Source organism: Tachyglossus aculeatus, chromosome 6 (assembly GCF_015852505.1).
Source record: "Tachyglossus aculeatus isolate mTacAcu1 chromosome 6, mTacAcu1.pri, whole genome shotgun sequence".
Classification (NCBI taxonomy): Eukaryota; Metazoa; Chordata; class Mammalia; order Monotremata; family Tachyglossidae; genus Tachyglossus; species Tachyglossus aculeatus.
In genome coordinates, this window is record NC_052071.1 from 11,945,203 (window position 1) to 11,973,162 (window position 27,960).

Here is a 27,960-nt window from a genome sequence, read left to right on the forward strand (position 1 = left end):
AGAGGAGGGAGGGAGTTCCAGGCCAGAGGCGGGATGTGAGCCAAGGGTCGGCAGTGAGACAGGCGAGATGGAGGCACGGTGAGAAGGTTAGCGCTAGAGGAGCGAAATATGCGGGCTGGGTTGTAGAAGGAGAGAAGCGACGTGAGTTAGGAGGGGACAAGCCAGTGGTGAGGGATTTTTGCTCCCCACCCCTTGTCCCTCTCCCCATTGCTCCCAGCCCTCTCTCCTCAGTTGGATTCAGACTGTGGAGAAGGCAGTTAATAATAATAATAATAATAATAACAGCATTTATTAAGCGCTTACTATGTGCAAAGCACTGTTCTAAGCACTGGGGAGGTTACAAGGTGATCAGGTTGTCCCATGTGGGGCTCACAGTCTTAATCCCCACTTTCCAGATGAGGTAACTGAGGCCCAGAGAAGTGAAGTGACTCACCCAAAGTCACACAGCTTCCAGATGAGGTAACTGAGGCCCAGAGAAGTGAAGTGACTCGCCCCAAGTCACACAGCTGACGAGTGGCGGAGTCGGGATTTGAACCCATGACCTCTGACTCCAAAGCCCGGGCTCTTTCCACCGAGCCACGCTGCTGGCCAGGGCAGAGGAGGCCCGCGGCCACTGAAAGGCTCCCAGCCTGGACCGGTCCCATGTGGCTCTGTGATGTAATGGAGAGCGCATTGGACTTCTAGTGTGGAGGAAGCCATTCAAAGGTTGTGAGTTCAAGTCCTCTAGGACTCGCCGTTTCTTTCCTTCTAGACTGTGAGCCCGTTGTTGGGTAGGGACCGTCTCTATCTGTTGCCGATTTGCACTCCCCGAACACACACAGTGAGCGCTCAGTAAATACGATTGAATGAACGAACGAATGGTCAGACTGATCCCAAGTGGAAGGTGGGGACTCTCGAGTGTGGGACCCCCCCCCCCCCCCCGGAGCCCACCCTGATTCTGGCTGCTTCTGTTGGCTTCGTGTTTGTAGCCATCAACGGCTTTGTCTTTGGCAACCTTCCTGACCTGAGCATGTGTGCCCACGACCGCGTGGCCTGGCACCTCTTCGGCATGGGCAGCGAGGTGGACGTGCACACAGCTTTCTTCCACGGACAGACGCTGACCATCCGGGGCCACCGAACGGACGTGGCCAACCTGTTCCCGGCCACCTTCGTGGCAGCGGAGATGGTGCCCCGGAACCCGGGCACCTGGCTGCTCAGTTGTCAAGTGGGCAGCCACCTGAGAGGTAAGACCGGTGCCCACCGAGGGCCGGGAGGGACGCGGAGGGGCCTGGACGCTGGCTGGATCCCTGTGCCGAGGCTGCGGGCCAGGACACGAGGCCGAAGGCCAGTACCCGTGGGGTCCTCGATGGGAAGGACCACGGTGGGGAAGGAGGATGATGATGATGGTATTTGTTAGGCGCTTACTATGTGCCAAGCACTGTTCCAAGCTCTGGGGTACATACAAGGTCATCAGATTGTCCCACTTGGGGCTCACAGTCTTCATCCCCATTTTCCAGATGAGGGAACTGAGGCCCAGAGAAGTGACGTGACTTGCCCAAAGTCACACAGCTGACAAGCGGCGGAGCTGGGATTCGAACCCATGACCTCTGACTCCAAAGCCCGGGCTCTTTCTGCTGAGCCACGCTGCTTCCTTAAGGATGTGGGGACAGCATGGCCCAGTGGATCTGGAAATCAGAAGGAGCTGGGTTCTAATCTTGGCTCCACCACCAGTCCGCTGCGTGACCTTGGGCAAGTTACCTCACTTCTCTGGGCCTCAGTTACCTCATCTGTAAAATGGGGATTAAGACTGTAAACCTTCTGTGGGACAGGGACTGTGTCCGATCCGATTTCCTTGGATTCACCTCAGTGCTCTGTGCAGTGCCTGGCACAAATTTAGTGCTTAACAAATGCCACAGTTTTAATAATAATAATAATAATGATGATGATGATGATGATGGCATTTGTTAAGCACTTACTATGTGCAAAGCACTGTTCTAAGTGCTGGGGGGTTACAAGGTGATCAGGTTGTCCCACGTGGGGCTCCCAGTCTCAATCCTCCTTTTACAGATGAGGTAACTGAGGCTCAGAGAAGTTAAGGGTCTTGCCCAAGGTCGCACAGCAGACACATGGCAGAGCCGGGATTCAAACCCATGACCTCTGACTCCAAAGCCTGGGCTTTTTCCGCTGAGCCATGCTGCTTCTCTAAGGATGTGGAGGCAGCATGGCCCAGTCGATCTGGAAATCAGAAGGACCTGGGTTCTAATCCTACCTCCACCACCAGTCCGCTGCGAGACCTTGGGCAAGTTACCTCACTTCTCTGGGCCTCAGTTACCTCATCTGTAAAATGGGGATTAAGACTGTAAGCCTTCTGTGGGACAGGGACTGTGTCCGATCTGATTTCCACCTCAGTGCTTTGTGCGGTGCCTGGCACAAACTTAGCGCTTAACAAATGCCGCAGTTTAATAATAATAATAATAATAATAATAATAATAATAATAATAACTGAGCCACCCTGCTTCTGGGACAACCTGTTATATTATGATTATACCAGGGGGGTTAGGGGTTAGTGCAGGGCGGGGGAGATGAGGCACTGGGGTGGAGGCAAAGAAAGGGGGAGTATGGGGAATTAGGGGCGTCTTTAAGGACACACAGAGAGAGAGAGAGAGAGTGTGTGTCTGTGTGTATGTGTCAATGGCACACTCTAGGAGGAGGGAGTGAATGTGTGTAAAGGGGTGTGTGGACAGGGAGTGTGTCAACTTTTGCATTGTACTCTCCCAAGCGTTTAGTACTTGCCACAGTGAGAGAAGCAGCGTGGCTCAGTGGAAAGAGCCCGGGCTTGGAAGTCAGAGGTCATGGGTTCTAATCCCGGCTCCGCCACATGTCCGCTGTGCGACTTTGGGCAAGTCACATCACTTCTCTGGGCCTCAGTTATCTCCTCTGTAAAATGTGAGCCCCACTTGGGACAACCTGCCAATCTCGTGTCTCCCCCGGCGCTTAGAACAGTGCTTGGCACAGAGTAAGTGCTTCACAAATACCGTCATTATTATTCTTATTATTATATGAGTGAAGCGAATGAATGAAGGAATGGGTGGATCTGGGTGTGAGTGCAACGGATGAACAGGAGCACCAGGGTTAGGTGAGTTTGTGAGGATGCTGCGGAATCTGAGGGTATTGAGGTGAGTGAGGGCATCAGAGTTTGTTGGAAGCGCTTAGTACAGTGCTCTGCACACGGTAAGCACTCGATAAATACGATTGAATGAATGTGGGGGTGTGAGTGAATAAGAGGAAGAGGGATGCCCGACTTGTCGTCACCTCAGGGTCTCCGCGCTTAGTACGGTGCTCTGCACACAGTAAGCACTCAAATAAATACGATTGAATGAATGTGGGGGTGTGAGTGAATAAGAGGAAGAGGGATGCCCGACTTGTCGTCACCTCAGGGTCTCCGCCCTTAGTACGGTGCTCTGCACACAGTAAGCACTCAATAAATATGATTGAATGAATGTGGGGGTGTGAGTGAATAAGAGGAACAGGGATGCCCTACTTGTCGTCACCTCAGGGTCTCTCCCAGCTGGGCACAGGAAGCCTGCCTGTGGGCAGGGCTCCGCTCTGGGCTCCCCGCTGGGTGGGAGCGGCTGCCAACAGGTGCCCCTGCCTTCCTCCCAGATGGGATGCAGGCTCTCTATCAGGTGGAGACGTGCTCGGCGGCGCCCCGCCAGTCCCCGCTGCCCGGCAGGCTCCGCCAGTATTTCATCGCCTCCAACGAGATCCTCTGGGACTACGGGCCGACGGGCCGGGACGGCAGCACCGGAGCCAGCCTGCAGGAACCGGGCAGGTAGGAGCAGCTTGGCCCAGTGGTTAGAGCACGGGCCCGGGTGTCAGAAGGGCCTGGGTTCAAGTCCCGGCTCCTCTACTTGTCTGCTGAGTGATCTTGGGCAAGTCGCGTAACTTCTGTGGGCCTCAGTGACCTCGTCTGTAAAATGCGGATTGAGACCGTGAGGCCCGTAATGAATGACTTGCTTGAATCTACCCCAGCGTCTGGCACATATTAAGTGCTTAACAAATACTACAATTATTAATATTATTATCATTATGTAGGTACCAGGCCCCCTTCTCCCAGCCCTAGGCCTCTTCCCACCCACAGCTCTGGGACCCTTTCTCCTGGGGGCTAGGAGTCACGTCGCTTTGGCCACCCCCTGGGTATTGGAGGGTGATGGGGGTTTGGGGGCTAGCTGGTTCTCTGGTGACTGCCCAGGAAGTCTGTGCATGACTTGCTGGACTGGCTGGGGTGACCCCAGAAACCAAGAGGCAGCCTAGGGCAGATCTCTACTCTCCCACTTTGAATGAGCCGCCATCCCCGGCCCAGCAGCGGGCTTCCTGGAGGAGGCCTCTACCAAGCACTCTCGGGATTTGGTTTGAGTCTGGTCCTTCCAGGCCTCCTGTCCCACCTGGTCCTGATAGTTGGATGAGATGGAGGGACTCTCAGGTACTGGGCCCCGGGGTCTTGGGCAAGCAGAGAAGTGGGGAGTGGAATGGAGAGGAGGTGAGGGAAAAAGGGAGGGAGGGAGAGGGAAGGTGGGTGAAGAGGTGAGGGAAGGAGAGAGAGGAGAGGAGGGAGGGGGAGAGTGGAAGAGGAGGGAAGGGAGAGGGAGGGTAGTAGAGGAGGTGAAACAGTGTGGCTTAGTGGATAGAGCATGGGCCTGGGTTCTAATCCTGAGTCGGCCACATAATAATAATAATAATAATAATGTTGGTATTTGTTAGGCGCTTACTGTGTGCCAAGCACTATTCTAAGCGCTGGGGGTGGGGGGGATACAAGGCAATCAGGTTGTCCCACGTGGGGCTCACAGTCTTAATCCCCATTTTCCAGAAGAGGGAACTGAGGCCCAGAGAAGTGAAGTGACTTGCCCAAAGTCCCAAAGCTGACAAGTGGGGCAGCCAGGATTAGAACCCGTGACCTCGGGCAGTGCCACGGCTGCAGGGCCCCTGCTGAGTCAGGTGGCCAGGTGGCCCAGTCCACCCTGTTAGCTGGGGCTCCCCCCTCAGTGATTAGATTAGATCGGAATTAGAACCCGTGATCTCTGACTCCCAAGCCTGGGCTATTTCCACTGAGCCACATTGTGACTTTGGGCAAATCACTTAACTTCTCTGGGTCTCAGTTACCTCACCTGTAAAATGAGGATTAAGAGTGTGAGCCCCATGTGGGACAGGGACTGTGTCCACCGTGATTAACTTGTATCTGCCCCGGCACTTAGAATTGTGCCTGGCACCTAATGAGGATTTAACAAGAACCATAATTATTATTAGGGTATGAGAGGGAAGGAAGTAAGGGAGGTGAGGGAGAGGGAAAGAGAGGGAAGGAGAAAAACAGAGAGGTAGGGAGAGAGAAGGAGGGAGAGGAGGTGAGGGAAGGGGAAGGAGGAAGATGAGGTGAGGCGGGGAAGAAGGGAGAGAAAAGGAGGGAGAGGAGGTGAGGGAGAAGCAAGGAGGGAGAGGAGGAGAGGCAAGGAAGAGAGGGAGAGAGAAGGTGGGAGAGGAGGAGAGGGAGAGAAGGTGAGGGAGAGGGAAGTGGGGAAAGGAGATGAGGGTGAGGCAAGGAGGGAGAGGATCCTTCTAGGCTGTGAGTTCCCTCTAGACCGGGAGCTCACTGTGGGCACCAACTCTGCTATATTGTACACTCCCAAGTGCTTATTACAGTGCTCTACATACAGTAAGCACTCAAGTAATACTGTTGACTGAGAGTAAGTTAGGAAGAGGAGGTGAAGGAGGGAGGAGGGAAGGAAGGAAGGAGGTGAGGGAAGTACAAAGCAGAGTGGACTGTAATGGGATAGCTGTACTTCCCTGGGCCTCTGATCTCCAGGGTGCTCCAGCTCTACCTGGCTAATGTTGTTGCCAACATGTACTTCCCAAGTGCTTAGTACAGTGCTCTGCACACAGTAAGCGCTCAATAAATACGATTGAATGAATGAATGAATAATGGCCTCCTCTGCCACCTTCTGGACGAGAGGGCAGACCATCTCCCTCATCCCCCGGCTGCACCGTTCTGATTTCCTTCCCAAATTGTCTGCCCCTCTTCCCAAAACCACTCCGTCCCCTCCCCCGGCCACCCTCAGGTCTTCCCATCCCTCGGCCCGGCGCCCCCAAACCTAGATGTGTATGCCCAGAAACCTTGCCGAGTGGGTCCCATCGACTGGAGGCCCGCTGCCTGACTCTTTCCCCAGGACTTTGAGGAGAGAGGCCGCTGAGGGGGGAGCCGCAGCTAACAGGGTGGACTGGGCCACCTGGCCACTGGACTCAGCAGGGGCCCTGCAGCAGTGGCACTGCCCGAAGCCTCGGTGGAGTGGGCAGAAAACAGGGTGGCATGGGGGCAGAATCCACTACCACCCGCAGCCCACCATGCCCTCTCGGGCCCACCGTGATGCCTCCGGCCTGGGAGTGGGGGGACATGGGAGGGGGTGGGGGACAGGTTCCCGTCCAGCACTGCCGGGGAGGCTGCGATGGCCAAGTTGCCCAGTGGGCAAAGGAGCACTGGGAGCTGGGACTAGCCGGGCTTCTGGTCAGTAGGCTGTAGCCACGAAAATTCCCAGCAAGCACCATAGGCCGACCGCGAATCTCAAGGCAGGGTACAAAGAGGCTCAGGCCGGGCTGAGGAGAATGAAAAGTCCCACAGAGAGGCAACGGGGTCTCTAGAGAAGCAGCGTGGCTCAGTGACTAGAGCATAGGTCTGGGAATCAGAAGGACCTGGATTCGGGAGTGAGAAGGTCATGGGATCTAATCCCGCTCCGCCACTTGTCTGCTGAGAGACCCTGGGCAAGTCAGTTCACTTCTCTGTCTCAATTACCTCATCTGTAAATAAGCATTGATAATAATAATAATAATGGCATTTGTTAAGCACTTACTATGTGCAAAGCACTGTTCTAAGCGCTGGGGAGGTTACAAGGTGATCAGGTTGTCCCATGTGGGGCTCACAGTCTTAATCCCCATTTTACAGATGAGGTCACTGAGGCACAGAGAAGTGAAGTGACTTGCCCAAAGTCACACAGCTGACAAGGGGCAGAGCCAGGATTTGAATCCATGACCTCTGACTCCAAAGCCCGGGCTCTTTCCACTGAGCCACGCTGCTTCCCATTAAGACTGGGAGTCCAATGCGGGTCAGGGACTGTGTCCAACCCAATTTTCTTGTAACCACCCCAGCTCTGGCACACAGTAAGCACTTAACAAATACCATAATTAATAATAATAATAATAATAATGATGATGGCATTTATTAAGCACTTACTATGTGCAAAGCACTGTTCTAAGTGCTGGGGAGGTTATTATTATTATTATCTCCCTTTCTATCCTGGTCCCCCCCACCTCTTAGTTCGTGAGTCCCGCGTGAGACAAGTCTGCCCCAGTGCTTAGCACAGAGTTTGGCACCTAGAAAGCACTTAATGACCGTAATAACTGACTCAGCCCAAGAGGCCCAGGGCCTGGGGCCTGATGGCTGGCATCTTGCTCCCAGTGAGGCCTGGAAGTTCTTTCAGAAGGGGCCCAGCAGGATCGGTGGCAAATACTGGAAAGCAGTATACCGAGGGTTCACAGACGCCACGTTCACGAAGGAGCAGCCACGGTCTGAAGAGATGAAGCACCTGGGCCTTCTGGGTGAGCCACCCAGGGCATCACTGGGCAGCCTGGAGGCCTCCGAGGAGTGACGGGTGACAGGGAGGGGGGAGTTTGGGCGAGGGGAGCGGGGTGGGAGGTCTGTGACCGGTGCCCCCTCCATCCCCAGGTCCCGTGATTAAGGCCGAGGTGGGAGACACTATCCAGGTCGTCTTCTATAACCGGGCGTCTAAGCCGTACAGCATCCAACCCCATGGCGTGCTCTATCAGAAGGCCTTCGAGGGCACCGTGTACAGCAATGGTAAGCGGGGGCCAGCTGCGGTGGCCAGCGGCTGAGGCCGGAGAGGAGTCGAGGGGCCCCGTTTCGGGTCAGTGAGAGTGAGGCCCCCGACCACCTCTCCCACCCTCCAGGGTCGGCCCTCTCTGGCCTATTCGCCCGGCCCCTGGAGAGAGTCACGTATCTCTGGACTGTTCCGGCCCACGCCGGCCCGGCGGCCGGGGACCCGGACTGCCTCACCTGGCTCTACTCCTCAGCCGTGGACCCCGTCAGGGACACCAACTCGGGCCTCGTGGGCCCCCTGCTCATCTGCAAGCCCGGCACCCTGACCGACAGCGGCAAGCAGGTGTGGGGAAAGTCCACACCCCGGGTGCCCCCGGGATGGGAATATGGAGCAGGGCATTGGGATGTCAGTGAGCCCTGAAGCCATGGTCTGAGAAACAGGAGCTGCTATCTTACACCGTCCAAATGCAGAGGATCATTCCCTGCCCCTCTTCCCAAAATGCCCCGAGCATCAGTTTTAATCCTCCCGGTTCCTGCAGGGCAGATCCAACCTGGAAAATATTCCCCCACCCATCCCCGCTAGGCTTCCTTACAGGGGTCTGGGGAAGAAGGACCCCCCCCCCCCCGCCCAGTCTCACTCCCTCCCCCTCCTCCTGGGCTGACAGAAAGGAGTGGACAAGGAGTTCTTCCTCCTCTTCACCATCTTCGATGAAAACGAGAGCTGGTACCGGGACAGTAATGAGAAGACTGCCATGTTGGACCCAAAACAGTTTTCCTGGGATGACGTGAATTTCCAGGACTCCAACAAGATGCACGGTAGGGACTGGGGTTTCTGCCTTAGGGAGTCCCTCTTCCCCCCTCTGGGGTCAAGGTCCAACACCGTTCGGGGTCGATGGGCCACGTAGGGTGACGTCTCCACAGATCCTGGGATTTTTCTGCCGAGCCCAGCGCTGCGGATTGGGTTGGGAGAGTCCCGTCAGCCCGGACGTCTGTCTCTGTGTCCTGGGGGGGCTGTGAGGGGAAGAGAGAGTTTCCGGGTTGAATGAGAAGGGCCAGAAATCTACTGCCATGGAAGGCCTTCACGGGTGGGTGGTGGGGTCATTTCACTCCGGGACAGTTTCCCTCCATTCATTTTGTTTCTGACACGTGACGTGTGGAAAGGGAATCTATGAAGCGCAGCCTCGAAATCCAGTGGAAGACCAGGATAAGGGGAGGTGCACACAGGTCTCTTGGGGACTGAGGAGGAGGGATGGGCGGGGTAGGTGAACTGTAACCCCCGGATAGACCCCTATCCCGTCCCCGGAGAAAGGAAGTCCGCAGGAAGGGAGCAGAACAGCCAGAGAGAGAGGTGGCATGGCGTTGTGCGTAGAGGACGGGCCTGGGAGTTGGAAGGTCCTGGGTTCTAGTCCCAGCTCTGCCACGTGTCCGCTGTGTGACCATGGGCAAGTCACGTCACTTCTCTGGGCCTCACTGACTTCATCCGTAAACTAGGGATTAAAACTGTGAGCTCCGTGTGGGACAGGGACTGTGTCCAACCCAATCTGATTGTTTCCACCCCAGCGCTGAGTACAGTGCTTGGTACATAGTAAGCGCTTAGCAAATGCTGTTATTATTATTATCCATTCACGTGGTTCTTGCTGCTCCCAGACCACAGGAAAAGTTTTTCAGAACTTGAGACTCTTGTCGGCCTGCAATTCATTCATTCATTCATTCATTCATTCATTCATTCAATCATATTTATTGAGCGCTTATAGCATGAAGAGATGGGCCTGGGAAAGAGGGGCTCCAAAGGGGCCGGGTTGGGGAGTGTTTGACTTCTCTGTGCCTCAGTTACCTCATCTGTAAAATGGGGATTAAGATTGTGAGCCCCACGTGGGCCAACCTAATCACCCTGTTTCCCCCCAGCGCTTAGAATGGTGCTTTGCACATAATAAGCACTTAACAAATACCATCATCATTATTATTATCATTATTATTATTTGAAGTGAGGAAATAGAGGTGGGGACCCCTGGCTGGAGTAGATTGACTTGTGGGCCTGGCCCCTCCCCGCCCTCCGGTCCATAAAACCAAAGTGATGGGCTGCCTGATGGGTCTGTGTAATCCAGCCCTGTCATCCCCTGGAATCCAGCTACTCCTGGCTACAGAATGTGCTGGCTCGTTCTGTTGCATTTTAATAATAATAATGATGGTATTTGTTAAACGCTTACTATGTGCAAAGCACTGTTCTATTTTACTCTCCCAACCACTTAGCCCAATGCTCATGCCACAGTCAGGGCTTCATAAATACCACCGATGGATTGATCCCCTCGCTCCTGGGCTCCCCATGGCCAGATAGGGCTCTGCTAACCGTGGCTCAGTGGAAAGAGCCCAGGCTTGGGAGTCAGAGGTCGTGGGTTCTAATCCCGGCTCCGCCACTTATCAGCTGTGTGACTTTGGGCCAGTCACTCAACTTCTCTGTGCTGCCATTACCTCATCTGTTAAATGGGGATTAAGACTGTGAGCCCCACATGGGACAACCTTGTATCCCCCCCAGCGCTTAGAACAGTGCTCGGTACATAGTAAGCACTTAACAAATGCCATCATTATTATTATTATTATTATTATCTTCCAGATGACTGGTGGGATCCAGAATTAGGAGGCTCCACCGACCTGCCAGATAAAGATAATAATAATAATAATGATGGTATTTGTTAATAATAATAATGGCATTTGTTAAGCGCTTACTATGTGCCAAGCACTGTTCTAAGCACTGGGGGGATACAGTGTAATCAGGTTGTCCCACATTCATTCATTCAATCGCATTTATTGAGCACTTACTGTGTGCAGAGCACTGTACTAAGCACTTGGGAAGTACAAGTTGGCAACATATAGAGACGGTCCCTACCCAACAACGGGTGCACAGTCTAGAAGGGGGAGACAGACAACAAAACAAAACACATAGACAGTGGTCAAAATCGTCAGAACAAATAGAATTAAAGCTATATGCACATCATGGGGCTCACAGTCTTAATCCCCATTTTCCAGATGAGGTAACTGAGGCCCAGAGAAGTGAAGTGACTTGCCCAAAGTCACACAGCTGACAAGTGGCAGAGCAGGGATACGAACCCGCGACGTCTGACTCCCAAGCCCGGCCTCTTTCCACTGAGCCATGCCGCTTCTCATGTTAATGATAATAATAATAATAATAATAATAATAATAATAATAATGGCATTTATTAAGCACTTACTATGTGCAAAGCACTGTTCTAAGCGCTGGGGAATTTACAAGGTGATCAGGTTGTCTCACTTGGGGCTCACAGCCTTAATCCCCATTTTGCAGATGAGGTAACAGGCCCAGAGAAGTGAAGTGACTTGCCCAAAGTCACACAGCTGACAAGTGGCAGAGCCGGGATTTGAACCGATGACCTCTGACTTCAAAGCCCGGGCTCTTTCCGCTGAGCCACGCTGCTTCCCTAAGTGCTTACCATGTGCCAAGCACTGTTCTAAGCGCTGGGGAGGGGCAGACTTGCTGGCGGAGAGGGTGAGGGTGTCCTTCGACACGTCACTTTCCTGGGCCTCGGTTGCCTCACCTGGAAAATGGGGATTAAGATGGGAGTCTTATAAGTCTCCATCCCCCACCTTACCTCCTTCCCTTCCCCACAGCACCTGTATATATGTATATATGTTTGTACATATTTATTACTCTATTTATTTATTTTACTTGTACATATCTATTCTATTTATTTTATTTTGTTAGTATGTTTGGTTTTGTTTTCTGTCTCCCCCTTGTAGACTGTGAGCCCGCTGTTGGGTAGGGACCGTCTCTATATGTTGCCAACTTGGACTTCCCAAGCGCTTAGTACAGTGCTCTGCACACAGTAAGCGCTCAATAAATACGATTGATTGATTATGCTGGCAGAGAGGGTGAGCCCGAACGGCACCATCCCTCTAACCTGTTCTCTGCTTGGTTTTCACAGCTATTAACGGGTTCCTGTTCTCTAACGTGCCCAGCCTGGATATGTGCAAGGGAGACCGTGTGTCCTGGCATTTGCTTGGGCTGGGCACCGAGACGGACATGCACGGAGCCATGTTTCAGGGCAACACGGTCCAGCTGTACGGCATGAGGAAGGTGGCGGCCATGCTGTTCCCCCACACCTTCGCCACGGTGCTCATGGAGCCCGACAACCCAGGTAGGCGGGCCGGACGGCTCAGTAGTCCGTGCCAGAGGGGTCACCGGGCGCCAGACGCCAGGTAATGTGGGGCAGAAGGGAGACGGGGCCGGGTGGGTCTGAGCAGCGAGTGACAAATACGATTCATTCAATCAATCGTGTTTATTGAGCGCTTACCGTGTGCAGGGCACTGTACTAAGCGCTTGGGAAGTCCAAGATCCTCCCTGAGGCTGCTGACCTGTCAATCAATCAATCGTATTTATTGAGCGCTTACTGTGTGCAGATCACTGTACCAAGCGCTTGGGAAGTCCAAGTTGGCAACATATAGAGATGGTCCCTACCCAACAGCGGGCTCACAGTCTAGAAGGGGGGAGACAGACAACAAAACATATTAACAAAATAAAATAAATAGAATAGATATGTACAAGTAAAATAAATAAATAAATAGAGTAATAAATACGTACAAACGTATATGCGTATATACAGGTGCTGTGGGGAAGGGAAGGAGGTAAGGCAGGGGATGGAGATGGGGAGAGGAAGGAGGAGGCTCAGTGAGATTTTTGTCAGTCATTTATTCATTCAATCGTATTTATTGAGTGCTTACTGTGTGCAGAGCACTGTACCAAGCGCTTGGGAAGTCCAAGTTGGGAACATATAGAGACGGTTCCCTACCCAACAGCGGGCTCACAGTCTAGAAGGGGGAGACAGACAACAAAACAAGGCATATTAACAAAATGAAAAAAGTGGAATAAATAGGTACAAATAAAATAAATAGAGTAATAAATACATACAAACATATATGCATATATACAGGTGCTCTGGGGAGGGGAAGGAGGTAAGGTGGGGGGGATGGGGAGGAGGGGGAGAGGAAGGAGGGGGCTCAGTGTGGGAAGGCCTCCTGGAGGAGGTGAGCTCTCAGTAGGGCCTTGAAGGGAGGAAGAGAGCTAGCTTGGCGGATGGGCGGAGGGAGGGCATTCCAGGCCAGGGGGAGGACGTGGGCCGGGGGTCGACGGCGGGACAGACGAGAACGAGGCCCAGTGAGGCCCAGTCAACAGCACAGGGTCATCGATCAGAAAATCAATCAGTCCCTCTCTCTCTCTCTCCCCCGCTACCCCCTAGCCTGTGAGCTCGCTGTGGGCAGGGAATGTATCTAGAGAAGCAGCGTGGCTCAGTGGCAAGAGCTCAGACTTGGTGGTTTCTAATTCCGGCTCCGCCCCTTGTCAGCTGGGTGACTTTGGGCAAGTCACTTCACTTCTCGGTGCCTCAGTTACCTCGTCTGGAAAATGGGGATGAAGACTGGGAGCCCCACAGGGGACAACCTCGATTACCTTTTATCTCCCCTAGCGCATAGAACAGTGCTTGGCACATAGTAAGTGTGCTTAGAAGCAGCGTGGCTCAGTGGAAAGAGCTTGGGCTTTGGAGTCAGGGGTCATGGGTTCAAATCCCGGCTCCACCAGTTGTCAGCCGTGTGACTTTGGGCAAGTCACTTAACTTCTCTGGGCCTCAGTTACCTCATCTGTAAAATGGGGATGAAGACTGTGAGCCCCCCGTGGGACAACCTGATCACGTTGTAACCTCCCCAGCGCTTAGAACAGTGCTTTATACATAGTAAGCGCTTAATAAATGCCATTATTATTATTATTATTATTATTATTATTAACAAATGCCATCATTATTATTATTATCTAGCAACTCTGCTTTAATGTACTCTCCCAAGCGCTTAGTACACTGCTCTGTACACAATAAGCTCTCAATAAATACCATTGATTGATTGATTGATTGATGAAGCACCTAATGGGAGCAGAGTATTGAGAGTACTCAGTTCCCCAGGAAAAAAACCCAGGTTCCCTACCCTTGGAGAGCTTACGGTCTACTAGGGGAGTCACAGCAAAGATTGCAGTAGTTAGTAGAACAAATGTTTGGATAAGATAGCAGAATAAATAATCGATAAATAAATATCTGTATGCATACGTATCGCACAAAGTGCCGAGCCTCGAATGTGCTCAGAGACGGGTAATTCATTCATTCATTCATTCAATCGTATTTACTGAATGCTTACTGTGTGCAGAGCACTGTACTAAGCGCTTGGGAAGTACAAGCTGGCAACATATAGAGACAGTCCCTACACAACAGCGGGCTCACAGTCTAGAAGGGGGAGACAGACAACAAAACAAAACAAAATAAAATAAATAAAATGAATATGTACAAATAAAATAGAGTAATAAGTACGTACTAATTATGGTACTCATTAAGCGCTTACTATGTGACAAGCACCGGTCTTCGTACAAGTTTACGAGGTTGGACACAGTCCCTTTCCCCCACATGGGACTCCCAGTCTTAATCCCCATTTTACAGGGGAGGGAACTGAGGCCCAGAAAGGTGAAGTGACTTGTCAAAGGACACACCGCAGGTCAGGATTAGAACCCAGGTCCTTCCGACTGCCGGGCCCAATCCAGTAAACCAAGCTGCGTCTCAAAAGATCCACCCAAGGCATCTCACTCAGTGAACAGGCTCAGGAAGAATCCTGAAAACAGGCGGCGGAGAACGTAGTGGCTACTGGGGTGGCCCCTCTTCCAGCTTTGGAGCCACTAAGCGTAGCCGTCCCGGGCTGCTCACGTGCCCGTGAGGGTGAGCCGGCCCCCTCCCAGTCAGAGGGGCTGGCCCGCCCAGTGCCGTAGATTAATCAGGAAATATTCCTGGAGGACGTAGCTTTTTTAGTAGATTTTCAGGGTTTGGCAGACTTGCTGGGGTTGAAGGTTCTGTACGGCGAGAGAGGTTGCCTTGCATCTGCCCCAGCGCTTAGAACAGTGATTGGCACATAGTAGGCGCTTAATAAATACCATCATCACCATCATCCAAAAGAAGTTAAGTGACTTGCCCAAATTCACATAGCAGACAAGTGGCAGAGGCAGGATTAGAACCCAGTTCAATCCAACAGAGTTAGTAGACACGCTCCCTGCCCACAAAGAGTCTATAGTCCAGAGGGGGAGAATCAATCAATCAATCAATCGTATTTATTGAGCGCTTACTGTGTGCAGAGCACTGTACTAAGCACCTGGGAAGTACAAGCTGGCAGCATATAGAGACAGTCCCTACCCAACAGTGGGCTCACACTCTAGAAGGGGGAGAAGGTTAATTAATATAAATAAATGAAGTATGGTTATGTACGGAAGTGCTCTGGGGTCGGGCGAATATCAAGTGCTCAAAGCGTACAGATCCATGTGCATAGGAACTGAATGTACCTCAATGCAGAAAATAGGACCAAGCCTTCAAATTCAGTCATATTTATTGAGCGCTTACTGTGTTCAGAGCACTGTACTAAACATTCCTGGTGCCAGTTTTAACATGTTCATTTGGTATCTTAAAACTGTGCAAAATTGATCCAGTGCAGAAGAGGTCATGGGTTCTAATCCCGACTCTGCCACTTGTCAGCTCTGTGACTTTGGGCAAGACACTTAACTTCTCTGGCCCTCAGTTGCCTCATCTGTAAAATAGGGATTAAGACTTTGAGCCCCATGTGGGACAACCTGATTACCTTGTATTCCCCCCCTCCCAATGCTTAGAACAGTGCTTGGCACATAGTAAGTGCTTAACAAATACCATCATTATCCCCTTCTAGACTGTGAGCCCGTTGTTGGGTAGGGACCATCTCTCTATGTTGCCGATTTGTACTTTCCAAGCTCTTAGTACAGTGCTCTGCACACAGTAAGCACTGAATAAATATGATTGAATGAATGAATGAATGAATGAATGAATGAATCACCAGCAGTAGGTTGGCAAGGGGAGGGTGGCAAGTGAAAGGCTGCTCGGAGGAGGCCTTGGGAAGAACAGACTGAGGTGGAGCAGAACAGCTGCTGTGACGCCTTGCTTTTCATTTGATGATGATGATGATGGCATTTATTAAGTGCTTACTATGTGCAAAGCACTGTACTAAGCGCTGGGGAGGTCACAAGGTGATCAGGTTGTCCCATGGGGGGCTTATTCCACATTTGAAGTGGAATGGGGAGCCATCAGAGATTTTTGAGGAGGCGAGGACTTTAGGAACGTGATTCGAGCAGCTCTAGGATCAGTAAAAGGGGCCTAGTGGAAAGGACACGGGCCTGGAGTCAGGAGACCTGAGTTCTAATCCTGCCTTTGCCACTTGCCTGCTATTACGATCTCGGGCAAGTCACTTCATTTCTCTCGGCCTCATTTCCTCCTCTGTAAAATGGAGATTAATCAACCAACCGAACACTTGGGAGAGTTCAATATAACAGAGTTGGTAGACACGTTCCCTGTCCACAGTACAGTCTAGAGGGGGAGACAGACATCAAATGGAGATTAAGACTGTGAGCCCCCCGTGGGACAACCTGATCACCTTGTAACCTCCCCAGTGCTTAGAACAGTGCTTTGCACATACTAAGCGCTTAATAAATGCCATTATTATTATTATAAACAAATGAATCAGGGATATGTACAGAGTAGTAATAATAATGGCATCTGTTAAGTGCTTATTATGTGCAAAGAAATGTTCTGAGCTCTGGGGGGATACAAGGTGATCAGGTTGTCCCATGTGGGGCTCACAGTCTTCATTCCCATTTTCCAGATGAGGTAACTGAGGCACAGAGAAGTTCACTTCAGTGACGTGCCCAAAGTCACACAGCTGACAAGTGGCAGAGCCGGGATTAGAACCCATGACCTCTGACTCCCAAGCCTGGGCTCTTTCCACTGAGCCATGCTGCTTCTCTGTGGGGCTGAGGGTGGAGTGAACAAAGGGTACAAATCCCAAGTACCAGATGAGGAAATGAGGGCTTAGTCAGGGAAGGCTTTTTGGAGAATGTGAGCTTTAATAAGGCTTCGGAGGTGGGGAGAGTGATCAACTTCTAGATTGTGAGCCCACTGTTGGGTAGGGACCGTCTCTATATGTTGCCAACTTGTACTTCCCAAGCGCTTAGTACAGTGCTCTGCACACAGTGAGCACTCAATAAATACGATTGAATGAATGAACTGTACGGTATGAAGCTGAAGGAAGTTCCAAGTCAGAGGCAAGATGTGGTTGAGGGGTCAGACTGTGAGCTCACCGTGGGCAGGTATTGTCACTGTTTATAATCCAGTGCTCTGCACACAGCATGCACTTAATACGACTGAATAAATGAATGAATAGACGAGATCGAGGTACAGTAAGTAGGTTGGCATTAGAGGAGCACAGTCAGCATTTTGGGCCGAAATAGAAAATCGGAGGTAAAGTAGGAGAGGGCTAGTTGATTGAGTGATTTGAAGCCGATGGTAAGGAGTTTCTGTTTGATGCAGTGATGTCGGAGATTCTCGAGGAGAGGGGAAACAGAAACTGAATGGTTTTGTAGAAAAATGATCCGGGGAGCAGAGTGAAGTATGGACTGGGGTCAGAAGAGACGGGAGGCAAAGGAGGCCGGAGAGGAGGCCGATACAGCAGTCAAGGTGGGATAGGATTAAGTGCTTGGATCACCATGGAAGCCGTTTGGATGGAGAGGAAGGGGTGGGTTTTTAGCCATGTTGTGCAGGATTTAGTGCCAGTTGGAACATGCAGGTTGAATGAGAGAGATGAGTCAAGGATAAATGATATTGTTACGGGCTTGTGAGAAAGGGAGGAAGCGGTACTGTCTGTGGTGATGGGTAAAACAGGGGAAGGACGGGGTTTGAGTGGGAAGGTGAGTTCTGTTTTGGATATGTGAAGTTTAAGGTGTCAGCAGGACATTCAAGTAGAGACATCCTGAAGTCAGAAGGAAATGTGAGACTGCAGAGAAGAAGAAATTAATTCAATTCCTGTTCTCCCTCTTTCTTCGACTGGGAGCCTCATGTGGGACAGGACTGCATCCAACCTGTTTATAATAATGATAATAATAATAATGATGGCATTTGTTAAGTGCTTACTATGTGCAGAGCGTTGTTCTAAGCGCTGGGGGGGGGGGGGTTACAAGGTGATCAAGTTGTCCCACGTGGGGCTCACAGTCTTAATCCCCATCTTACAGATGAGATAACTGAGGCTCAGAGAAGTTAAGTGACTTGCCCAAGGTCACACAGCAGACATGTGGTGGAGCCAGGATTTGAATCCATGACCTCTGACTCCAAAGCCCGTGCTCTTTCCACTGAGCCACGCTGCTTACCTTGTATCTACCCCACTCTGCCACTTGTCTGCTGTGTGACCTTGGGCAAGTCACTTCATTTCTCTGGGCCTCAGTTACCTCATCCGTAAAACAGGGATTGAGACTGTGAGCCCCACGTGAGACAGGGACTGTGTCCAACCTGATTTGCTTGTATCCACCCCAGCACTTAGTACAGTGCCTGGAACATATTAAGCATTAATTCATTCATTCAATCGTATTTATTAAGTACTTACTGTGTGCAGAGCACTGTACTAAGCGCTTGGGAAGTACAAGTTGGCAACATATAGAGACGGTCCCTACCCAACAGTGGGCTCACTGTCTAGAAGGACTAGAAGGACTAAGCACTAAACAAATACCATTATTTTTATTATTGTTAGCACCTCAGCAGTTCACTCAGTGCTTGGCTCATAGTGCTTAACAAATGCCATAATTATGATTGTTGTTAGAGCAGAGACTGGAGCCAGTGAGAACAATAAGTAATGTGGCTAGAAGACGATTAATCAGACAGTCAATAGCATTTATTGAGATCCTACTGAGTTCACAATAATCAATCATATTTATTGAGTTCTTACTATATACAGAGAACTGTACTAAGCGCTTGGGAGAATACAACAAAATTAGAGAAGCAGCCTGGCTCAGTGGAAAGAGCCCGGGCTTGGGAGTCAGAGGTCATGGGTTCAAATCCCAGCTCCGCCAACTGTCAGCTCTGTGAGTTTGGGCAAGTCACTTCACTTCTCTGTGCCTCAGTTACCTCATCTGTAAAATGGGGATTAAGACTGTGAGCCCCCCATGGGAGAACCTGATCACCTTGTAACCTCCCCAGCACCTAGAACAGTGCTTTGCACATAGTAAACGCTTAATAAATGCCACTAAAATAAAATTAGCAGGCACTTTCCCTGCCTGTAAAGAGCTTACAGTCTAGAGACTCTGTGCTAAGCAGTTGGCTAAGGACAATACAACAGATTTGCTAGATGCATTCCCTGCCCACAGTGAACTTTCAGTCTAGAAGGGGAGATGGACAAAATAAATAAATTAGAGATAGGTATGTAAGTGCTCTGGAGCTGAGGATGGGGTGAAAAAATGTGTAGATCCAAGTGCTTAGGTGACACAGAAGGAAGAGGGAAGTGGGGAAAAGACATTAATCGGGAAAGGCCTCTTGGAAGAAATGGGACCTTGTTAAGGCTTTGAAGGTGATTGTGCATATATGGAGGGGCACTGGGGATTCCAGGCCAGAGGGAGGTTAATAATAATAATGATGATGGGATTTATTAAGTGCTTACTATGTGCAAAGCACTGTTCTAAGCGCTGGGGAGGTTACAAGGTGATCAGGTTGTCCCACGGAGGGCTCACAGTCTTAATCCTCATTTTACAGAAGAGGGAACTGGGGCCCAGAGAAGTTAAGTGACTTGCTCAAAGTCACACAGCTGACAATTGGCAGAGCTTGGATTTGAACCCATGACCTCTGACTCCAAAGCTTGGGCTCTTTCCACTGAGCCATGCTGCTTCTCTATTTAGTATTAAGCATTTACTGTGTGCAGAGCACTGTACTAAGTGCTGGGAAAGCATACACGGATGGGAATTAAACAGAGTTCTTGGGAAAGGACCCGGCAGCGAGATAGACCAGATCAGGGCACAATAGCGAGCTGGCTAGCGAGGAGTGAAGTGCAGGCTGGGCTGCAACAGAAGGAAGGAGGGGGCTTTAAAGCCGATGATAAGGGATTTCTGTTTGATGTAGTGGTGAATAGGCAACCACTGGAGGTTCTTGAGGAGTGGGGAGAGGTGTACTGAATATTTTTTTTAGAGAAATGATCTGGGAAGCAGAGTGACATATGGACTGGAGTAGGGAGACAGAGGAAACAGGGAGGTCAGCGAGAAGGCTGATGCAGTAATCAAGGTGGGAAAGGTTAAGTGCTTGGATCAGCCTAGTAGCAGTTTGGATGGAGAGGAAAGGGGGATTTTAGCGGTGTTGTGAAGGTGGAACTGACAGGATTTGGTGACAGATTAAATATGTGGGTTGAATAAGAGAGATGAGTTCAGGACAATGCCAAGGTTACAGGCCCATGCCCCCTTTCAGGATGGCATCTGGAGAGTTTCCAGTACTCTACCGGTCTCGGCTACGGGAAAGAGAGTCAAGCAGAGGCCTACCCATTCCATTCTTAGCTCGGGCAGTGGCTAGCGAGTGGAAGGCCGTCTGCTACAAGTCAAAGCTCACCTGCAGCATGGGAGAGACTCGAAGACAGAGACTCAAATTTACTGCATGGAAGGAGGCAATGGTAAACTACTTCCTTATTTTTAACCAAGAAAACTCTTTGGCTCCACTACCAGAACGATTGCAGGTGGAGGTGGGGCGTTTCTGGGAGAGATGTGTCCGTGGAGTCGCTATGGGTTGGAGATGATTCAACAGCATAGGACAAGGCAAGACAGGCGTGTGAGACAGGAAGGATGGTGATGCTGTCTACAGTGATGGGAAAGATGGAGAGGACAGGGTTTGGGTGAGAAGATGAGGAGTTCCACTTTAGACGTGTTCAGTTTGAGGTGTCAGTGGGACGTCTAGGTAGAGATGTCCTGAAGGCAGGAGCAAATGCGAGGCTGCAGAGAAGGAGTAAGGTCAGGAGTGAAGATGTAGATTTGGGAATCATCTGCATAGAAATTGTAGGTGAAACCATGGGAACCAATGCGTTCTCCAAGGGAGTGGGTGTAGACGGAGAATAGACGGGGACCCAGAACTGAGCCTTGAGGGACCCTCACGGTCAGATGGTGGGAGGCAGAGGAGGAGTCCATGAAAGAGAGTGAGAAGGAGTGGTCAGAGAGATTTGAGGAGAACTAGGAGAGAGCAGTATCAGCGAAGCCAAGATTGGATGTTTCCAGGAGAAGGAGGTGGTGGTCAGTGTTGATGACAGCTGAGAGGTCAAGGAGGATTAGGATGATAGATAATGAAGGCCGGAACCCGGATGATGGCTGAAAAGGTGGCGAGGGCTGAAAAATATTTTGGAGGGAAAACTGGTAGGATTTAGTGACAACCTCCTGGATCCGGGAGGTATCTTTATACTCAGTTGTTTCTGCTACCTGTAATTTATTTTAGTTTCTGTCTCTCCTGCTACAATGTAATCCTCTTGAAGGCAGGTATATATTACACTCTCCCAAACATTTAGTACAATGTTCTATACATCTCATGTGGGACAAGAACTTTGTCCCATCTGATTAGCTTGTATCTTTCATAGTGCTTAGAAAATCAATCAATCAATCGTATTTATTGAGCGCTTACTGTGTGCAGAGCACTGTACTAAGCGCTTGGGAAATACAAGTTGGCAACATATAGAGACAGTCCCTACCCAACAGTGGGCTCACAGTCTAAAAGAAAAGGGTTCACGAATACAATAATAATACTAATAATAGTAGACTTGGCTTTAAGCTCGTGGTCTAGACTGTAAGATCATCCTCTAGACTGTAAATTCATCGACTGGACTGTAAGCGTGTTGTTGGCAGGGAATGTGTCTGTTATATTGTTGCGCTCTCCCAAGCACTTACTACAGTTTTCTGCACACGGTAAGCACGTAATAAATTCGATTGATTGAGGGTAAGTTGTCAATAAATACCACCGATGGATCGACTGGCGCACACGGTGATGGGACGTTGGGAGGAAGCATGGGTTTTGGGCTTATGAGGAGGAGCTCAGCTTTTATCGCGTAGAGTTGAAGGTGGTAACGGAAGCCCCGGAGGTAGATGTCACGGAAGCAGGAGGAGGGAGGTGATATCTGAGTCTCAACCAGGTAACTGGATAAAGTCCCTGAGGGAGCCAGTGTTTAGGGAAATGAGTAGGAGACCCAGGACAGCCTCATGGGATCCCAAGAGTCAGAGTAGAGAAGCAGCATGGCCTCATGGAAAGAGCACAGGCTTTGGAGTCAGAGGTCATCGGTTCAAATCCCGGCTCCGCCAATTGTCAGCTGTGTGACTTTGGACGAGTCACTTAACTTCTCTGTGCCTCAGTTACCTCATCTGTAAAATGGGGATTAAGACCGTAAGCCCTACGTGGGACACGGACTGTGTCCAACCTGATTAGCTTGTGCCTACCCCACTGCTTAGAATAGTGCCCGTCAGTAAGCGCTTAGCAAATACCATAAAAAAAAACTGTGAAGGGAGACCAGTGAGGGAGACTGAGGTGGGGAAGAGAATCAGGAGGGTCCCATATTGATAACACCAAGACAGAAGAGTCTCTAGAATGAGAGAAAGCACCCAGAAGCTGAGGAGAATTAGAACAAACTAGAGCTCACTGAATTTAGCGAGGAGGAGGTGCCTGGAGACGTGGATGAGAGAAGGCATTAAAAAACAGATTCCAGGGGGCTGAGAAGAGAGTTGGAGGGGAGGAAGGGAAATCAGTTGCTTAAGGAGAAGCAGCATGGCCTAGTGGGTAGAACACGGGCCTGGGGAGACAGAAGGACCTGGGTTCTAATCCCGGCTCTGCTCTGTGACCTTGGGTAAGACACTTAACTTCTTTGTGCCTCATGGGTAAAATGGGAATTGAGAATATGAGCCCCATGCTTGAGAAGCAGCGTGGCTCAGTGGAAAGAGCCCGGGCTTTGGAGTCAGGGGTCATGGGTTCGAATCCCAGCTCCGCCAATTGTCAGCTGCGTGACTCTGGGCAAGTCACTTCACTTCTCTGTGCCTCAGTTCCCTCATCTGTAAAATGGGGATTAAGACTGTGAGCCCCCCGTGGGACAACCTGATCTCCTTGTAACCTCCCCAGCGCTTAGGACAGTGCTTTGCACATAGTAAGCGCTTAATAAATGTTATTATTATTATGTGGGACATGAACTGTGTCTAACCTGATGACTTTGTATCTACTCTAACGCTTAGTACAGTGCCTGGCACGTAGTAAGTAGTTAACAAATACCATAAAAAAAAAGGAGTTTGGACAGGAATCGGGTATCAATGATTGGGCGGTTTAGACTGATTAATTTTGCCAGCAGCTGTCCTCCAGCCATTTTATAGCTTCCTTTTCCCTTACGTGTGTCTCTGCCGTTCGCCTGCTGTGTGACTTTGGGCAAGTCATTTCACTTCTCTGTGCTTCAGTTTCTTCAACTGTAAAATGAAGATTCACTGCCTGTTCTCCATCTTACTTAGACTGGGAGCCCCATGAGAGACCTAAATATCTTGCATCTACCCCAAAACTTAGCAAAAAGAAGCGGTGTGGGCTACTGGATAGAGCCCGGGCCTGGGAATCAGAAGGATCTGGGTTCTAATTCTGGCTCTGCCACTTGTCTGCCATGTGACTGTGGGCCAGTCACTTTGCTTCTCTGTGCCTCAGTTACATCATCTGGGAAATGGGGATTAAAGCTGTGAGCCCCTTGTGGGACAGAGACTGCTGTGACTAACCTGGTTAGCTGGTTTCTACCCCAGTGCTTAGTACAGTGCCTGGCACATAATAATACTGCTATTATTATTATCATCATTTAGTATTATTATGAAAGCACTTCATTCATTCAGTCGTATTTATTGAGCACTGTACTAAGCGCTTGGGAAGTACAAGTCGGCAACATATAGAGATGGTCCCGACCCAACAACGGGCTCACCGTCGAGAAGGGGGAGACAGACAACAAAACAAAACATGTAGATAGGTGACTTGGCACATAATAAGCACTTAATACCACAATTATTATGTGTCCCCGCAGCCCCTCTCAATCCCAGCCCCAAGGCACCGTGGTCTTTGTGGTCTGGGGGTTTCCCTCATCTGACCAGCAATGATCAAATGTGCTCACACAAAAGACTTGCAACCAGCGAGGCCCAGGGAGGTGTCTTCCAACTTCCATCTTTTGGGAAACTTCTTCTTCTTCTCCCTCTTCCAGCCACCAGGAAAGTCTGACCTGGTCTCCCACCGGCTTTCCCATCCTAGCCTCAGCTTTGCTCCCCACCACCCCAAGTCTGACCCCCAGCCCCCTGTGGCCCTCAAACAAGTTGGCAACATAACATACATAACTACATAACATACATAACATACATTACTATGTACTGTTCTAAATGCTGGGGTGGATTCAAGCGAGTTGGGTTGGGCCTAGTCCCAGCCCCCTGTGGCCCTCAAACTAAGCTATCTGTAATAATAATGATAAATAAGGTTTTGATGCTATTCGTTAAGCGCTTACTATGCGGCAGACACTGTTCTAAGCGCTGGGGTAGATACGAAGTAATCAGGTTGGACACGCTCCATGTCACATTCTTAATCCCCATTTTACAGATGAGGTAACCGAGGCCCAGAGAAGTATCTTGCCCAAGGTCACACAACTGACAAGAGGCAGAGCTGGGATTAGAACTCAGGTCTTTTTGACTCCCAAGCCCAGGCTCTATGCACTTGGCCACACTGCTTGTTAAGTACTTACTTAACACTTAACTTGACAGCAAGGCGTAGCGGAGAGAGCACAGGCCTGGGATTCAGACGACGGTGGGTTCTAATTCCGGCTCCGCCACTTGTCAGCTGTGGGCAAGTCACTTCACTCCTCTGTGTCTCAGTGACCTCATCTGTAAATTGGGGATTGAGACTGTGAGCCCCACATGGGACAGGGACTAGGCCCAACCCAACTCGCTTGAATCCACCCCAGCATTTAGTACAGTACATAGTAATGTATCTTATGTATGTTATGTAGTTATGTATGTTATGTTGCCAACTTGTACTTCCCAAGCACTTAGTACAGTGCTCTGCGCACAGTAAGTGCTCAATAAATACAATTGATTAGTAGTAAGCATTTAACAAATACCAGCATTATTCATACATTCATTCAATCGTATTTATTGAGTGTTTACTGTGTGCAAGCGCTTGGGAAGTACAAGTCAGCAACATCTAGAGAGGATCACCACCCAACAGTGGGCTCACAGTCTAGAAGGGGGAGACAGACAACAAAACGGAACATGTGGACAGGTGTCAAGTCATCAAAGTAAATAGAAGTAAAGCTAGATGCCCACGTGGGGCTCACAGTCTTCATCCCCATTTTACAGATGAGGGAACTGAGGCCCAGAGAAGTCAAGTGACTTTCCCAGAAGACTATTATAATATAATAGTATAATAATAATATAATATAATATAGCATAGCACAATATAATATAATGTAATGCAATGTAATGCAATGCAATGAAATGCAATATAATATAATATAATACAAAATATAATATAATATAATATAATATATAATATAATATAATATAATATATAATATAATATAATATAATATAATATAATATAATATAATGCAATGCAATACAATACAATACAATATAATATTATATATAATGTAATATAACATAATACAATTTAATGTAATGTAATATAATATAATATAATATAATATATAATATAATATAATATAATATGTAATATAATATAATATAATATGATATGATATGATATGATATGATATAATGTATGATATAATAGAATGTAATATAATATAATATACAATTCTATTATTATCATCACTACTATGTGCTGAACAATATTCCAAGCACTGGAGTAGATCCAAGATAATCAGGTTGGACATGGGACTCATATTCTAAGTAGAAGGGAGAACAGGTATTGAATCCCCATTTTGCAGATGAGGGAACTGAGGCACAGAGAAATTAAGTGTCTTGCCCACTGCCAACAAGAGGCAGAGTCAAAATCAGAACTCAGGTCCTTCTGAGTACTGGGCCCGAGCTCTTTCTACTAGACCGTATTGCTTCACGTAGCGATGGGGAGAGAAGCTCGGCCTGCGCCTCGGCCTTCTTGCTCTGCCCCTCTCACTGAGCACTGACTCCTAGGATTCACGCAGAAGCTGGAAAGGTTACAATCAACCAGTGGCGTTTACTGAGCATCTACTGTGTGCAGAGCACTGAGCTAAGCACTTGGGAGAGTACAATACAACAGAGTTGACAGCCACAAACAAAGGCCATCTGGTTCAGCTCCCTTCTTATTCCAAGAAGATAATAATAATAGTAATGGCATTTATTAAGCGCTTACAAAGCACTGTTCTAAGCGCTGGGGAGGTTACAAGGCGATTAGGTTGTCCCACGGGGGGCTCACAGTCTTAATCCCCATTTTACAGATGCGGTATCTGAGGCATAGAGAATAATAATAATAATAATAATAATAATAATAATAATAATAACAATAATAATGGTATTTGTTAAGCGCTTACTATGTGCAAAGCACTGTTCTAAGCGCTGGGGAGGTTACAAGGCGATCAGGTTGTTCCACGGGGGGCTCACAGTCTTAATCCCCATTTTACAGATGCGGTATGTGAGGCATAGAGAATAATAATAATAATAATAATAACAATAATAATGGTATTTGTTAAGTGCTTACTATGTGCAAAGCACTGTTCTAAGCGCTGGGGAGGTTACAAAGCGATCAAGTTGTCCCACAGGGGGCTCACAGTCTTAATCCCCATTTTACAGATGAGGTATCTGAGGCACAGAGAAGTGAAGTGACTTGCCCAGAGTCACGCAGCTGACAATTGGCGGAGTTGGGATTTGAACTCATGACCTCTGACGCCAAAGCTCGGGCTCTTTCCACTGAGCCATAGTACAGTGCTCTGCACACAGTAAGCGCTCAATAAATACGATTGATTGATTGGTTGATGTTCCCACATTCATTTATTCATTCTTTCATTCAATCATATTTATTGAGCGCTTACTGTGTGCAGAGCACTGTACTAAGCGCTTGGGAAGTACAAGTTGGCAACATATAGAGACGGTCCCTACCCAACAGCGGGCTTACAGTCTAGAAGGGGGAGACAGACAACAAAACAAGACAGATTAACAAAATAAACTAAATAGAATAAATATGTACAAGCAAAATAAATAAACAGAGTAATAAATATGTACAAACCTATATACATAGTGACTTGAATATAGATAGCACACTTTAGGGACTCCTGGTCCAAAGTTTCCACAACCGTTTTCTGTTCCACGGCTTATTCTTCTGACAATCAGAAAGTCCTGCCTTGAGTCTAACTGCATTCTCTCCTGCTGCAGTTTCTGCTACTTCCTCGAGTTGCTTCTTCTGTAGACCAGCTGGTCAGCATCCCCCCGGGGGGAAAGAGTCCACATTCAGTCAGTCGTATTTATTGAGCGCTTACTGAGTGCAGGGCACTGCACTAAGCACTTGGGAGAGTACAGTATAACAATAAACAGAAATATTCCCTGTCCACATTGAACTAAGAGTCTAATAGGGCGAGACAGGCATTAATATAAATAAATAAATAAATTAATTAATATAAATAAATGTGACAGATATGGAGATAAGTGCTGGGGGGCTGAGACGGGGGATGAACAAAGGGAGCAAGTCAGTGCAACACAGAAGGGAGCGGGAGAAGAGGAAAGGGGGGCTTAGTGAGGCCTCTTGGAGGAGATTGCCCTCAATAAGACTTTGAAGCCGGGGAGAGCTGTTGTCTGTCGGATTTGAGGAGGGAAGGCGTTCCATCATCATCATCATCATCATCATCAATCGTATTTATTGAGCGCTTACTATGTGCAGAGCACCGTACTAAGCGCTTGGGAAGTACAAGTTGGCAACGTATAGAGACAGTCCCTACCCAAAAGTGGGCTCACAGTCTAAAATGGGGAGACAGAGAACAAAACCAAACATACTAACAAAATAAAATAAATAGAATAGATATGTACAAGCAAAATAAATAAATAGAGTAATAAATATGTCCAAACATATATACATATATACAGGTGCTGTGGGGAAGGGAAGGAGGTAAGAAGGGGGGGATGGAGAGGGGGACGAGGGGGAGAGGAAGGAAGGGGCTCAGTCTCAGTCTTAGACTGTAAGCTCACTGTGGATGGCGAACACGTCTACCAACTG

The 27,960-nt window shown here is 49.1% G+C and overlaps 1 protein-coding gene and 1 non-coding gene across 2 annotated transcripts in view; both read left to right on the forward strand.

The window, feature by feature from the left end:
- The window catches only part of HEPH (hephaestin), a 67,737-nt gene that overhangs the window by 24,608 nt on the left and 15,169 nt on the right, over window positions 1-27,960 (forward strand). The window contains exons 6-12 of the mRNA XM_038748320.1: window positions 969-1,223; window positions 3,643-3,811; window positions 7,481-7,620; window positions 7,748-7,879; window positions 7,990-8,201; window positions 8,524-8,674; window positions 11,815-12,027. Coding sequence (XP_038604248.1) covers window positions 969-1,223; window positions 3,643-3,811; window positions 7,481-7,620; window positions 7,748-7,879; window positions 7,990-8,201; window positions 8,524-8,674; window positions 11,815-12,027 — 1,272 coding nt within the window. The remainder of the gene's footprint in view (window positions 1-968; window positions 1,224-3,642; window positions 3,812-7,480; window positions 7,621-7,747; window positions 7,880-7,989; window positions 8,202-8,523; window positions 8,675-11,814; window positions 12,028-27,960) is intronic.
- On the forward strand, window positions 20,193-20,330 carry LOC119930266. Its single transcript, XR_005451748.1, has one exon. It is a non-coding gene; the product is annotated as a small nucleolar RNA SNORA7 (small nucleolar RNA).